Source organism: Trypanosoma rangeli, assembly GCF_003719475.1.
Source record: "Trypanosoma rangeli strain AM80 chromosome Unknown Tra_15.4_contig_00191, whole genome shotgun sequence".
Classification (NCBI taxonomy): Eukaryota; Euglenozoa; class Kinetoplastea; order Trypanosomatida; family Trypanosomatidae; genus Trypanosoma; species Trypanosoma rangeli.
The window spans coordinates 1,925-14,714 of NW_021705930.1; the positions used below are offsets into that span (position 1 = coordinate 1,925).

The 12,790-nt window shown below is 47.3% G+C and overlaps 11 protein-coding genes across 11 annotated transcripts, besides 10 other annotated features; all 11 read left to right on the forward strand.

Moving 5' to 3' along the window:
* Positions 1-360, forward strand: TraAM80_05686 (uncharacterized protein; the record flags this gene model as incomplete). The annotated part of the gene is made up of 1 exon (XM_029382559.1): positions 1-360. A coding segment is annotated over one exon (360 nt), but the record flags the coding sequence as incomplete, so codon positions are not given.
* A 171-nt stretch (positions 361-531) lies between these two features.
* TraAM80_05687 (vesicle-associated membrane protein (VAMP)) lies at positions 532-1,200 on the forward strand (the record flags this gene model as incomplete). The annotated part of the gene is made up of 1 exon (XM_029382560.1): positions 532-1,200. One exon carries the CDS (start codon positions 532-534, stop codon positions 1,198-1,200), a length of 669 nt encoding a protein of 222 aa, XP_029237672.1.
* Positions 1,201-1,406: 206 nt separating this feature from the next.
* On the forward strand, positions 1,407-2,576 carry TraAM80_05688 (uncharacterized protein; the record flags this gene model as incomplete). Its single annotated transcript, XM_029382561.1, has 1 exon — positions 1,407-2,576. The coding sequence occupies one exon, from the start codon at positions 1,407-1,409 to the stop codon at positions 2,574-2,576; it is 1,170 nt and encodes a 389-aa protein (XP_029237673.1).
* Positions 2,577-2,581: 5 nt separating this feature from the next.
* Positions 2,582-2,599: a microsatellite.
* A 264-nt stretch (positions 2,600-2,863) lies between these two features.
* TraAM80_05689 (uncharacterized protein) lies at positions 2,864-3,214 on the forward strand (the record flags this gene model as incomplete). Its single annotated transcript, XM_029382562.1, has 1 exon — positions 2,864-3,214. The coding sequence occupies one exon, from the start codon at positions 2,864-2,866 to the stop codon at positions 3,212-3,214; it is 351 nt and encodes a 116-aa protein (XP_029237674.1).
* Positions 3,215-3,308: 94 nt separating this feature from the next.
* Positions 3,309-3,344: a microsatellite.
* Positions 3,345-3,378: 34 nt separating this feature from the next.
* Positions 3,379-3,409: a microsatellite.
* A 107-nt stretch (positions 3,410-3,516) lies between these two features.
* Positions 3,517-3,557: a microsatellite.
* A 26-nt stretch (positions 3,558-3,583) lies between these two features.
* TraAM80_05690 (uncharacterized protein) lies at positions 3,584-3,904 on the forward strand (the record flags this gene model as incomplete). The annotated part of the gene is made up of 1 exon (XM_029382563.1): positions 3,584-3,904. One exon carries the CDS (start codon positions 3,584-3,586, stop codon positions 3,902-3,904), a length of 321 nt encoding a protein of 106 aa, XP_029237675.1.
* A 133-nt stretch (positions 3,905-4,037) lies between these two features.
* Positions 4,038-4,124: a microsatellite.
* A 39-nt stretch (positions 4,125-4,163) lies between these two features.
* Positions 4,164-5,603, forward strand: TraAM80_05691 (putative TPR-repeat protein; the record flags this gene model as incomplete). Its single annotated transcript, XM_029382564.1, has 1 exon — positions 4,164-5,603. One exon carries the CDS (start codon positions 4,164-4,166, stop codon positions 5,601-5,603), a length of 1,440 nt encoding a protein of 479 aa, XP_029237676.1.
* A 165-nt stretch (positions 5,604-5,768) lies between these two features.
* On the forward strand, positions 5,769-6,968 carry TraAM80_05692 (putative chaperone DNAJ protein; the record flags this gene model as incomplete). Its single annotated transcript, XM_029382565.1, has 1 exon — positions 5,769-6,968. The coding sequence occupies one exon, from the start codon at positions 5,769-5,771 to the stop codon at positions 6,966-6,968; it is 1,200 nt and encodes a 399-aa protein (XP_029237677.1).
* Positions 6,969-6,975: 7 nt separating this feature from the next.
* Positions 6,976-7,054: a sequence feature (A-rich).
* Positions 7,055-7,239: 185 nt separating this feature from the next.
* Positions 7,240-7,277: a microsatellite.
* Positions 7,278-7,531: 254 nt separating this feature from the next.
* TraAM80_05693 (aldo-keto reductase) lies at positions 7,532-8,551 on the forward strand (the record flags this gene model as incomplete). Its single annotated transcript, XM_029382566.1, has 1 exon — positions 7,532-8,551. The coding sequence occupies one exon, from the start codon at positions 7,532-7,534 to the stop codon at positions 8,549-8,551; it is 1,020 nt and encodes a 339-aa protein (XP_029237678.1).
* Positions 8,552-8,685: 134 nt separating this feature from the next.
* Positions 8,686-8,758: a microsatellite.
* A 19-nt stretch (positions 8,759-8,777) lies between these two features.
* On the forward strand, positions 8,778-9,479 carry TraAM80_05694 (26S proteasome regulatory subunit, ATPase 3, interacting protein; the record flags this gene model as incomplete). Its single annotated transcript, XM_029382567.1, has 1 exon — positions 8,778-9,479. One exon carries the CDS (start codon positions 8,778-8,780, stop codon positions 9,477-9,479), a length of 702 nt encoding a protein of 233 aa, XP_029237679.1.
* Positions 9,480-9,554: 75 nt separating this feature from the next.
* Positions 9,555-9,587: a microsatellite.
* Positions 9,588-9,781: 194 nt separating this feature from the next.
* On the forward strand, positions 9,782-11,713 carry TraAM80_05695 (uncharacterized protein; the record flags this gene model as incomplete). Its single annotated transcript, XM_029382568.1, has 1 exon — positions 9,782-11,713. One exon carries the CDS (start codon positions 9,782-9,784, stop codon positions 11,711-11,713), a length of 1,932 nt encoding a protein of 643 aa, XP_029237680.1.
* Positions 11,714-11,787: 74 nt separating this feature from the next.
* Positions 11,788-11,831: a microsatellite.
* A 162-nt stretch (positions 11,832-11,993) lies between these two features.
* On the forward strand, positions 11,994-12,719 carry TraAM80_05696 (3-oxoacyl-(acyl-carrier protein) reductase; the record flags this gene model as incomplete). The annotated part of the gene is made up of 1 exon (XM_029382569.1): positions 11,994-12,719. One exon carries the CDS (start codon positions 11,994-11,996, stop codon positions 12,717-12,719), a length of 726 nt encoding a protein of 241 aa, XP_029237681.1.
* Positions 12,720-12,790: the final 71 nt, after the last annotated feature.

Genomic DNA, 12,790 nt, shown 5'->3' on the forward strand with positions numbered 1-12,790 from the left:
GGGGGGGCCTTTGGGTCTGCGGGCGGAGGCCGCGCCCCTGCCGGAACCGCCGGCGGCGTCGGGGGCGATCGTCGCGCCGGCGCCGCCGGCTTCGGCCGCGTGTTCGCCGTGTTCGGTGGCGGCGGTTTATTAGGTTTTTTGGGGGCGGCGATAGCTCGGAGGCAGGGGCCGGTGGCGTGCCGTCTGTTAATGTTGATCTGGGGTGGGGAGGGTGTCGTTCGTTTTTTTTCTTTTTGCGCTATGGCGGGGTGTCTGTTCTGGTGTTTGGAGCGCTTGGGAAAGGGTGTTGGTTGTGTGGGGTTGGTGCGCGTTGGCACATCTGGCGGTTTTGGATCTGGCTGGGTGCGGGTGGGTTGGTGAGGTGGTGTGCATGTGGGTGCTGGTGTACTTCTGTGCTGTTTGCTGGGTGTGGTCTTGTTGTCTCTGTTATTGGATCATGAGTCTTTTTTTTTTGCTTTTTGCTGTGTTTACTTTTATTGTAAAGTTGAGCTGTTGTTGTTTTAAGCACTTTAAGTTTGTGCAAGGTATAACATGGTTATTATATCGTCTTTTGTTGCTTTTCAGCGCATTGTGGTTACGGAGGATCATGTCACTTCTCCGATGCGGCCAGTGATTGATGCGATGTTGGAACGTCTTCCAAGGCACGATGCAAAGGTGAGCTACCAGTATGAGGCGAACGTTTACCATTTTCTTGTTGAGAATGAGGTTGTGTATTGTTGCGTCTCAGGCATTCAATATGAAAATCGTACTGTATTTGGTTTTTTGATGCAGGTTCGCGATTTATTTAAAACCTGTTTTGCCGGAAGCGCGAGTAGATATCCTCGTTCTTCTGAGATTACACCCGCTATTTGCGGAAAATTCCGTACTTCTCTTGCTACTTTGACACGTACATTCAACGTAAACCCTCAAGCAGACAAGATCGGGAAAATAAATGAGCAACTTGATAGTACCAAAGAAGTTATGTTGGAGAATCTTGATAAATTGATTGATCGGGGCGACCGTATTGAAAGCTTATGTGATAAAACAGAGCAGCTGCGAGATGAGGCGCAAGGGTTTCATTCAAATGCCCGGGCCTTAAAGAGGATAATGCTACTGAGGAACATCAAGCTTGCAATTGCTCTCTTTCTTGTACTGGGTCTTGTTGGCATAATTATCGCTTTTATGGTTTGCGGAGTGGATTTCAAGAAGTGCAAAAAGTAGTTTTTTATGTTTTACTTTTATTACCTCTGTTTTTGTTCTAGTAGGTTGTTTATATCTGGTTTTATTGCAGCTTCGGATTATAAGCAGATTATATTGACAACCATTACCCTTTGGTTTTTATCTTTATATCCCACTGTTTGCTATATGTATTGGAGTCGATTTTTTTTTTGTTCTTATTGAAATAGTAGTGATTTTTGGAGTAATACATGACAGTTCTCACTTTGGAGCCTACGAGGTGGGCGGACACCATAGAGTCGTCCGTTGATTGTTTGTTTTCTCCCCAATCAGCAAAGAATGTTGAAGATGTCTTATCAAAAACGTCCACAAGAAAGCATCAGAAAAACCTCTTGAAGGCAGTGGAACCTTTTATACTGAAAATGCTCGAGAATCCAGTTGGGATTTCAATTTTGACGTCGCTTGTCAAGTACGGTACAGTGACAACTGTTGCCAGTGTTACAGACGTGGTAGGGGAAGAGTGTGACAAAGTCCTTAGAGGTGCAAGTACACCGGCAGAGATTTGTGAGACCCCGTTAGGTATTCTTCTGGAGCGTATCATTTATCGTGAGGATTGCACAGGGGAATGTCGAATTAATTTAATTAAAAGAATAAAGTGTCTTGATCATTGCTCTCTTATGGGTTCCGCAATCTTTTTATTGGCCACAGCTCGTTTGATTATTCTTGACAGAGAATTTGCAGTATCCGTATGCTCCAGTACCAAGGCACAAGAAGCGTTTCTGAAATTTTCCTTGCCATCATCAAGAAAAAATATTGTGGTTCGTTTCTGTGAATATGTGCTTTATATGACACATACAAAAGATGAAGTGCTGACAGAATTGTGTTCTGCTTTTATATTTACTGCTCTTTCTACTTTATACGCAGCAGATTCTTCTGTGCGCCCATGGAAAGAGGTTACGTTCCTCTTGGCTTCATGTGGGAGCACCACCGTTGTTCGGGACATGATAAAGCTTTTTGCACAATGGCCGGATATCTTTGTTCGCTCAAAGAATGAATATTATGCAAAGGTAATAGCTCATCTCTTAGCGCGATCTCAAGAATCAAATGATGGAGTTGTGTTGATTAAGGTGCTATTTAAAACAAAAAAAGATTTTGATGAAAGATTGACTTCCCGGAAATCTTCTCAATTACAGCTACTTGCGGCCATCGCAGAGAAGCCAGCGTATGTGGCAGCTGTGTCAGAAAAATTTGGGGAATCTCTTGAAAAAAAACTTCTTGCTGCAGCTGTTCGGTACCGAAATACAACCAAACCAAGAGCTCTTGTAACCAAAGAGGTTCTTCTTCAAAGGCTTGATAATATTCGCTCTGTTTCCAGTGCAGATGCTAGTCCGGGTAAGGCGTTGAAAAGGAGACGTGAATAACTGACATTATTATTATTATTATTTGGGTAATTTGTGGGTTTGAGGATGACTGAGAAGTATAGGTGTATGCTTCATCTTGACAAAAAAAATTCTTTTAATGGTGTGCTTTTTTTTTCCTTACTGTTTTCTGCGTTTGACATTTTTTTCCCCATACATATGGGTGTATAAAGTTTTAACTACTTTGGAGCAGGATGAAGCGATTATTACATGCATCTATTATTTGTGTGAGAGGTAGTTTGCAATGTTCAAGGCGTTACAATCTTTTGGAACATAAAACAAAGGGTTCTATGTTTATGAAGCATTTGGATCTGTACGCTCGGCGTGACCCTCAGTTAGCACCCTACTTACTTAGGGAGGTAGATATTGAGTATAAAAGAAAATGCCACAAGGTGTCTTTTTGTATTTGGATGTGCATATTTACTATTGTTACGGCCTTTCAAATGCGTATGCAGGGTGAGCAGTTGCACTACTTGCGGTTGTATGCAGATTGTGTTCGGGCTGAGCAGGATGCAAAAGATGAGAATGAGATTCGACGACGAAAGACGTTTGTATCTGTTGCGAACATTGTTAGGGACGCATTTGATCGGGATCAGACATGGAGTAGTCGTGATCATGAAAAAGCTCTGAAGCTGTTATAATGGAGGTGCCATTGACGAGGATGAATGGAGGGTTAAAAGGCTAATGATGTCATTTAGCATCATGTCAATATGTTTTTGAAGACTCCTACCATCATGTTTTTCATTATTGTTATTGTTTTTTTTTATCTTTGCAGTTTAGATAAAATAACGCGGATGGTAATGATTTTGTTTGTTTGCTTGTTGTTGTTTTGTCTGCCTATCACAGAATCGTTTTAAAACACGTTTTACAATTGGTGCTTTCATGTCCAAAAGCGTAGCGTAATATCACCAAGAAGAGGCATACGTATTAAAAAAAAAAAATGTTATTTTTATTTATCAATATTTTATTATTATTATTTTTTTTTCCATAGACAAGGTGCGTTTAGAAGAATGTTCTCGCTCATTGGTGCCATGGGCACACTTGTGTCAACGTTCATGGCGGCGGATACGTTGTCACGGACATTTGGATTTGACAAAGTAAATGTGGGAAGACTCATGCTATTCATGTGGATTTTGGCGATTATTTTGGCTCTTTGGATGCGTAGCATAGAAGTGCTGGGGTGCCTCCATTGTATAGTTTTTGTTGGTGCCGCCGCACGATTTGGTGAGAGGGGTCTTTCATACGACTTTGTAAGGGTTCCAATACTAACTTTTGTTCCAGCTTTTGGAATAATGAACATTCTGTTAAACTACGCTTGGTCCACCGCATAGGAAGGGGCATGCAATTGTTTCTGGTAATGGTTTTTCGTTGGTGAATATGCACTTTTTCATTGGGGTTTTCTTCAGATAACTTGAAGGATGCACCGACAAACCACGGAAGCAGACATTATATTGCCTTGATACTTTTTTATTATTATCTAATTCATCTTTTTACAATTTGCCTTTATTATTATTATTATTATTTAAAATTATTATTTATTTCAAATTATTAGGAAAGTGTGTGATAAACGAAGCTACGAGGGGCAGTACGATGGATTACGCCAGCGCTATTAGACAACAAGCAGAAGATCTGCAAGATGAATTGAAAGAGTTAAGTCTTTGGCAGGATGAGATGCGGCGGCGCGAAGAGGCAAAGAAAAAAAGAGGGGTGCATCCTGCAAACACCGATACAATACCACCTGTCAGGGGGACCGTGCCTTCATTAAAGGATGCGGTTTTAAAGTCCAGTGGGAAGGTCTCGGGAGAAGATCCAGTGAAAAATGCGAAGGAGACAGGTAATTCCTTTTTTCAGTCAGGAAAATTTAAGGAGGCCATTGAGTCCTACAGCAAAGGAATCGACCTCGATCCCGAGGGAGCTGTGGCGCATGTGTTGTATGGAAATCGGGCTCTTTGTCATTTAAAGCTGGAACGATGGGAGGAAGCAGAACGTGACGCTTCTGCATGTCTTCGACTGAATCATAGTAATCCGAAAGGTTATTTTCGTCGGGCCATGGCACGAAAGCAGCTTGGGAACTTGAAGGGGGCCCGCACCGATCTTGAGGCGGTTCTTGCGCTTAGTCCAAATGATGCTAGCGCCATTAGTGAAATTAAAACAATAACTTATATGTTACAACTTGAGCGGGAAAAAGCTGGCCCTGTCGTGAAGAAGGTTGTTATTGCGGAAGTCGATGACGATGAAGAAGAAGAAGAGCGTGATAGCAATGAAAAAAAGAGTAATTACGAAACTAAAACTACAAATAACGGAATCAGCAATGAGAACGAGACCTTTGAAACCCAAAAAAAAGAAAGCTTGCAAAAGGAGGTGCATGCACTTGAACTTGCCCGGGAGAAGCAGCGTCGACTTCAAGAAGCCAAGGCAAAGGAGGAGGAATCAAAGTTGAGTCAGAAACGACGGACATGTGCACGGGTGGAAGTTGTTGAAGAGGAATCTGTTGAGGCAAAAACTGCGGCTTCAACCTCAATGACAAAGATGACGGAGGAAAGAGCGACATTACCATACGTAAGCCAAGCCGAGTCAAAGACATCACCGTCAAAATCAACCTCGAATAAACGTGAAACGCAGAGCATTGCCCCACGCACCGTAAAAACATCCAGGCTTTCCAAAGAGATGCTAAAGGCACCAAAATCCTTCACAGAGTTTGAACGGGTATTTACTGACATCAGAGGCGACGAGGAACTCCGTTGCTATTACGTTTCTTTGATTCCTCCATCAAATCTTCGTACACTATTTGGGAACAATATGGTGCCGGATATTCTTCTTGGGCTATTGCGTACTGTGAAGCTTCTTCCAGGCAATGTTGCGCTTAACTTTCTTCAAGGATTATGCACGGTTAAACGGGTGGAGGACATTGCTCTTTTTTTTGACAGTTCAGAGAAGAGAGTGGTTGAGGAACTTCTCGACGTGGTTAGCTCTTGTGGGGCGTCTGAAAAGGACATGAATCTATTTAGAGAACGCTTGAGGGTGATGTGAAGGTGACGAGTATGGATCCAGATAGAGGGGTGTGTGTCCATTGCGTTTATGAGGAGTTTGTGTGGGTGAGAATTATATCTATTGGGTATATATATATTATACTTATTAGGATGAGCTGCTCTTGCACTTTTTTTGTTTTGTTTTTTTTCTGTAGGGAGAGCAGGTATGGTTAAGGAGACTAAATTTTACGACGCTCTGGGTGTCTCCCCAGATGCTTCTGTGGATGACATAAAGAGGGCCTACAGAAAGCTCGCTTTGAAGTACCATCCTGATAAGAACAAGGAACCTGGTTCGCAGGAGAAGTTTAAGGAAGTTTCTGTGGCTTATGAATGCCTTTCAGACCCTGACAAGCGCAGTCGGTATGACAAGTTTGGTGAGAAGGGAGTTGACATGGAAAGTGGAGGAATTGACCCCACCGACATCTTTGCAAGTTTCTTTGGTGGGAGTCGTGCCCGTGGCGAGCCAAAACCCAAAGACATTGTTCATGAGCTGCCTGTCCCGCTTGAAGCGTTCTACACAGGGAAGACAATCAAGTTGGCTATCACCCGTGATCGCTTGTGTGCTGTGTGTAACGGTTCCGGATCCAGGTTGCCGAATGCCAGTGTCACGTGCAAAGACTGTGACGGTCGGGGTATCAAACTTGTCACGCGTTCGATTGGTCCCGGGTTCATTCAACAAATGCAAGTGACATGTCCTAGATGCCGTGGAAAGGGCACCGATATCAAGGATGAGGACAGATGTGACGCTTGCAAAGGTCAGCAGATTAAGAAGGAGAAGAAGATATTTGAAATTGTTGTTGATAAGGGCATGCATCGTGGGGACAATGTGACGTTTCGAGGCGAAGGTGACCAGATACCAGGTGTCCGTCTCTCAGGGGATATCATTATCATTCTGGACCAAAAACCACATCCTGTTTTCACCCGTAAAGGTGATCATCTCGTTATGGAGCGTACCATCTCCTTGGCAGAGGCGCTCACTGGATTCACGATGAACATAAAACACCTCGACGACCGTGATGTTTCTATTACATCCACTGGCGTTGTTGACCCCTCCAGGCTCTGGTGTGTGAGCAGGGAGGGTATGCCCGTTCCCAACACTGGTGGTATCGAGCGCGGAGATCTTGTGGTACAGTTTCACGTCGTTTACCCAACGACGCAGAGTCTGCGCCCCGATGCCGTCTCCAAGCTGCGCGAGATTCTTCACTACCCTCCACAGCAATCTCCCTCAGCTTCTGCCATGGTGTGTCACTTGTCGGAAACAAACATTGATCTCGAAAAGGAAGCTAAGCGCCGTCGACAGAGAAGTGATGATGATGATGATGAAATCCCACAAGGGCATGCTGGAACGACGTGCACACCACAATAACCTTTGTAAGCAAACGAAAAAGAGGGAAAAAAAGGTAAAAGAAAGGAATAATAATAGGAGAAGGAAGAAGAAGAAACAAAAAGAAACCGAAGTACTCCAGAAAAGGGCAGAGAAGGACGTTTGTGTGCTTTTTTTTTCCCCTTTCTTTGCTCGTCTTCCCTCTCCCTTTTTCTTCTAGGCTGAGGTTGTAATAGCTAAACCATTTTTTGGGGCATTTGTCTTGTCCACCCAATCTGCTTGCACGTCATAGATAAATGCCCAATTATCTTTTTTATTATTATTATTATTATTACTATTATTGTTATTATTGTTGGTATTGAAGCACTCTATTGATAAATTTGAGGTTTACCAGAGACATGTAAGTTTTTGCTGTTTGAGCAGGACTTGGGGTAAACCGCTTTGAAGGTATGCAAACACATCTTACGTTCTCAGTCGCACGGTTTTTTTTCTTTATCCCCAATTTATGTGGCTTTTATCTATGCTTGGCTGGTGTTTGTGAGAAGCATGTGGTAGGGTTAGCGGGTTCGAAGGGCGGAAATCGAGGGTGATAGTGAGAACTCACAATGCCTGGTGCAAATGTTCTGAGTTTTAGGCCGCTCGGGGGGCCTGTACTCGGTGTATCGAACAGGCTTCCGTTGCGGAATGGACATACTATTCCCCAGTGCGGTTTCGGAACCTACCGAATGACTCCTGCAGAGGCGGGGTCTGCCGTTGAATACGCCGTAGTTTGTGGGTTTCGACACGTGGACTGTGCCAAGGCGTACTGCAACCAGGCCGCAGTTGGAGAGGCACTGCAGCGTGTGATATCGACTGGGAAAGTGAGACGTGAAGATTTGTTTTTGACGTCGAAGCTTTGGCCCACCGATCAGCACCCAAATCACGTAGAGAAGGCGTGTCGAGAGACGTTAGCAGAGCTTCGGGTGGACTACCTTGACTTATACCTCATTCACTGGCCCTTGGCGTGGCGCCACTCCTCACATTTCTTGACGGACGACGATAAATACCCCAAAGACGCCAGCGGATTTCCTGCAGTGGACGACGATGTCAAGCTTATTGATACGTGGAAAGCCATGTCTGATCTTGTTGATAAAAAATTGGTGCGCGCGATTGGGCCTTCTAATTGTAACGAGAAACACATCAACGAAGTCATGAGTGACGAGCGTCTTTATGCACCGGTTATAAATCAAATTGAACTTCACCCGGCGTTAGTGCAGCGTGATCTTATTAACTTGCACAAGGCGCACCATATGGTGACTGCCGCCTACAGTCCGCTGGGGATGCCCTCACGCTTTACGCCCCCAGATTATAAAGGTTTGCTCACAGATGCAGCACTACAACCCCTCTCTGAGTATTCTGGCTTCAGTGTGGCTCGTGTGCTCCTCAACTGGAGCCTTGACATGCACAATGTCGTGATTGTGCGCTCCACCAAGAAGGAACACATCCGGTCAAATGCGAAGGCCGCGCTTTTTGCGCTTTCGGACTCCGTACGGATGATCCTGGACCGCTTCCAGGAGCGTGTGGGGACAATTCGGACAATCAACCCGGCAAACTTCACCCGTAGCGGAAGGAGTTTCTTTGAGTGAGACATGAACATATACGACGCATTAAACGGTTCCCCGTGTCGTCTGTTCATATCGTTGCCTTTGCATCGTCTCGTGGTTACTGGAGCCTCACTTTTCTTGCACCTTACACAGCAACTGCCGGCGAATTGAGTCTATTATTATGTTTTCTTTTTTATTTTCCTTTGATGCTGTTCTTCACTTGATGTTTCGTTTTTTTTTTTTTTTTTTGCGGACGATGGAGGCGCGAATGGCTCGCAAGAAGGCATCGAAGAGTTCAGACGGAAATGACGCGGAGACGGCCGTTCTGCGATGGTTCGAGTGTGAGGGGGAGCCAGCGACAGTGCAGTCCTTAACAGACGCACTTGGAAGTAAGTTTGGGAAGGCGCTGGTGCAGAGTGTTCTGGAGCAGTGTGTGAGTGAGCAGAGGCTGCAGGCTAAGGATATCAAGAAGGCTAGGTTCTATTTCCTCCTCCCACCTGGGGCTGCGGAAAATCACGGGGGGGATTGCCTTGTGGATCCTGCAAGGCTAGAACTTGTGCAACAACTTCAACAACAAACAAGGAGTCTTTCAGAGCTCACTGCAGGGTTAAATACACTTCTTCAGCAGGCTTCCGCCTCAGAGCGGGCTGCGAACATCGCCTTGTTGTCCACTGAGTGCGCCACACTCACGCAACGTTTGGAGACCGTGAAGCGGGAAACGATTAAAAGGCGTGACGTGGCGGATGATGAAGACATTTTGCTCCTAATTCGGCGGTACAAAAGAGCCAGAGAACTTTGGAGGGAACGTAAACGCATGACAGAGCATATTATTGATGCGATCTTGGGGGACAGCTGTGACTCCAAGGAGCTCGCAGATCAATTTGGTCTTATTAGTGACCAGGAGGCAGGGGTCTCTCTTGCTGACACAGCGATTGCATTGCCGCGAGTTGAGGATCCCGCAGCTGTGTGAACAAGAGCCATCTTTACAGAGCATTGGGAGGTGTGGGGGATGATGGGGATGATGGGGATGGTGGGGATGATAGGAATATATATATATATATATATATATATATATATAAAGGTTTTGTTTGGTTTGGGTATAAAAAGGGTGGCATACCTTCAGATTGACTTGCGTTTACTACTGACACTTGTGGTATCAGTTACAGGTGAAGTACTGTTATGTTCGAATGCGCCTTCTTTGCAATTTTTTTTTGCATTTTTGGTTTTTTTCAACCCCGTCTTTGGCTGAAGTGTTCGTATGAACGTCCCGGGATGGATGGGCAAGGCAGCGAGGGTACCGAGTTGGGCGACGTCTTCGTGGCTCTCAAGGAGTCTGTGCGGGGGCAGTGGGACGCGGAGGCTGACGCCTTGCTGTTGAAGGGACTCATGACATTGCAGGCAAAGTTTTTGGCTCGTTTTACTTCCGTCCGTGATGAGGTGGAGAGCCTTGGAAAGGACGTCTGCACCGCCTCTGTCCGGGTGCAGAATGCCATGAATTCCTTCGTCCTTCTTTCGCAAAAACAGTTCGTCCAAAATCGTGTCTCCGTGGACGGTGGAGACGATGACGGTGACAGCTACGAGGCGAAGCGCGAAGCGGCGTCGGAGGCCACCCACCCCGGAGACGAGGACCGATCGCTGGCGGACGATACGACAATGGAGGACGCGGAGGCGAGAGCAACGCGTGTGTACCAGGAAGCCATTGAGCTTGGGCTTCGCGTGCTGGAGAAGCGGACGATACCGCTGTTTGCACGCAGCGCCGCTTTGGAAGGACAGGCTGGCGCAAGCAGCGACAACGCACGGGACGGAGATGATGACGGCAACCTCTCCCAGTCTACCTTTCATCACTACCGCCGTCGACACTTTATGGCGTTCATAGGCTCGGAACGATTCCTTAATGATCCATACGGCGGCTACTACGATGATCGGGGGCCGTACTCACGGGACGCCTCCTCAGATCGCGTCTCAGACGGTACGACGAAGTCGGTGTCGGTGAGCCCGCGGTGGGTACCGACACCCAACACGACCACCGTTGCACAATCGACCAGTGCTCCGCCACCACCGCCACCACCGCCACCACCGCCACCACCGACCACCGCTCCACCACCACCACCACCACCACCACCACCACCACCACCGACCACCGCTCCGCCACCACCGCTTCCAGCAGCGATTTCAGGAAAAGCAGTGAAGTCAGGGACGGAGGCACCCCGGTCTATGAAAAGTTTTATTGCCAATTTTTTTGCTTCATCTGATAGTTCTGATGAGCTGAGCACGCACCCAGCACCAACTTTGCAGACCAAGCCTGGTGGAAAGCAGGCAAGTGCGTTTTTCAGGGGCAGGGACTCAACAGACTCATCCTCTGACGATTCATCTACGGTGCTCGCCCCAAAGGTCCCGGTCAAAACTGCGTCAGGGCGAGAGGCCGTCATGCTCGCAGATGACTCCTCGTCTGACAGCGACAGCAGACCTTCGCCCCCGGCAATGCAAACCAGAAAGGCTTTTTCAAGAGTGCTATTGAAACGGGATCCATCCTCATCCTCGTCGTTCTCCCCTGAAGCGGAAACCGCAGAGGCTGTTTTGCCTCCTAGAGCTGTGGTTGATAGCGCCGGTTCCGGTATTTCGTCAAAGAAGGCATTGCCAAAGACTGCCCTACAAAATGCAGAGGCAACCCCCTTTAGGTTCAACAGCAGTTTGAGTGATGACACAATCCCAGTCCTACATGGCGTGACTCGACCGGCTGCAGGCCACGCCATAAAAAAAACCTTGGGAAGTGTTGCGTTAAAGTGTGAGGAAATTGTTGCATCCGCTGACGACAATAAGTGGCAAGCGCCACAATCGTGGGTTGCCACTTCTTCCGCGTCTGCGCCTACTTCTGTCACTCCATCTTCTGCAGCAGGACGGAAACCGTCCTTGGAGGTGGAGCAGACATCCCCAAAGGTGATTGTTTCTCCTTCCAGGCACGTAGGCAGGGCCATGTCGACATCCTTCTTGGAGACGGAGGGCGCCACAGTTGGAAAAGTTTCCCTACCGCCACCACCTCCTCCTCCTCTCAAGAGAAGCGAAGTCAAAGGTATGACTCATTTGTACAGCAGCGACTCCGATGTTGGAGAGGCTGCCCACGCAGCTCCACGTGTGATTCGCAAAGTGACGACCAAATGGGCGACAAACCGGCGTCGAGTGTACAGCAGTGACTCGGATATTTGATATGCTCTACATAGCCGAAATGAGGCATTAGGGTGAGAGTGAAGAATTGAAATAGTGAATCCAAACCACCGTAGAATAATAATAATAATAATGATCATAATAATCACAACGAAAAATATGTGATGTCTAGCCATGTATCTTGTGGGTATAAAGACGCCCTTTAAAAATAATAATTATTATTTTGTGCTACTATTACTTTAAAGGAGAATCAGCTAACAAGAAACAAAGCAACGCATTACAAGGGGGCTGAGAAATATTGAGGGGAGGGTTTTTTTTTAGGATGCCGTGGGGCCTTGAAGGGCGTGTGGGTGTTGTGACTGGCGCCTCCTCTGCGATTGGGAGGCAAGTAGCTGCGCGCTTGGTTAAGGAGCACCGTATGCGGTTAACCTGCGTGTCGAGAAAGGATGTTACTGCCCTTGTTCCTCCAGAGTGCCTTTGCCTGAAGGCAGATCTTGCTCAGTCAGCCGACACCGATGCCGTGATGAAGTCTGTTCGCGAGACACTTGGCCCCGTGTCGCTGCTCGTCAACTGCGCGGGTGTGACGCTGAACAAGATGCACGTGCGCTGTACCGGTGACGACTACGATGCAGTCATGAATGTTAACCTCCGTGGTGCACTTAACCTTACGAGTGCCGCGCTACGCCACGGTGGAATGCTTCAGGGCAGAGACGGCTGCGTTGTCCACGTTGGCTCTATCGTGGCCACCCTGGGCAACGAGGGTCAGGTGATCTACGCGGCATCCAAGGCCGCGTTGAGTGGGGCGGTGAAGTCTTGGACGCGGGAGTACGGCATGAGGAACTTGCGGTTTAACGTGATTGCCCCCGGTCTGATTGAAGGTGAGGGGATGGGAGCGACGCTGACGGAGGAGCAGCGCGAGTGGTGGCGGAGGCGTTGCCCCATGAACCGTCTGGCCACTGTTGAGGATGTAGCTGACGCCATCATTGGCGTCAGCTTGTGCCGCTTTATCAACGGTCAGACGATTCATGTAGATGGGGGGTTGTGCTGAGCGGCTCACGATGGTGTGGTGAGTGCCTTGCGTTGCTTGTTTGTTTGCTAGTGTCCTCTCACTTGTGTGAG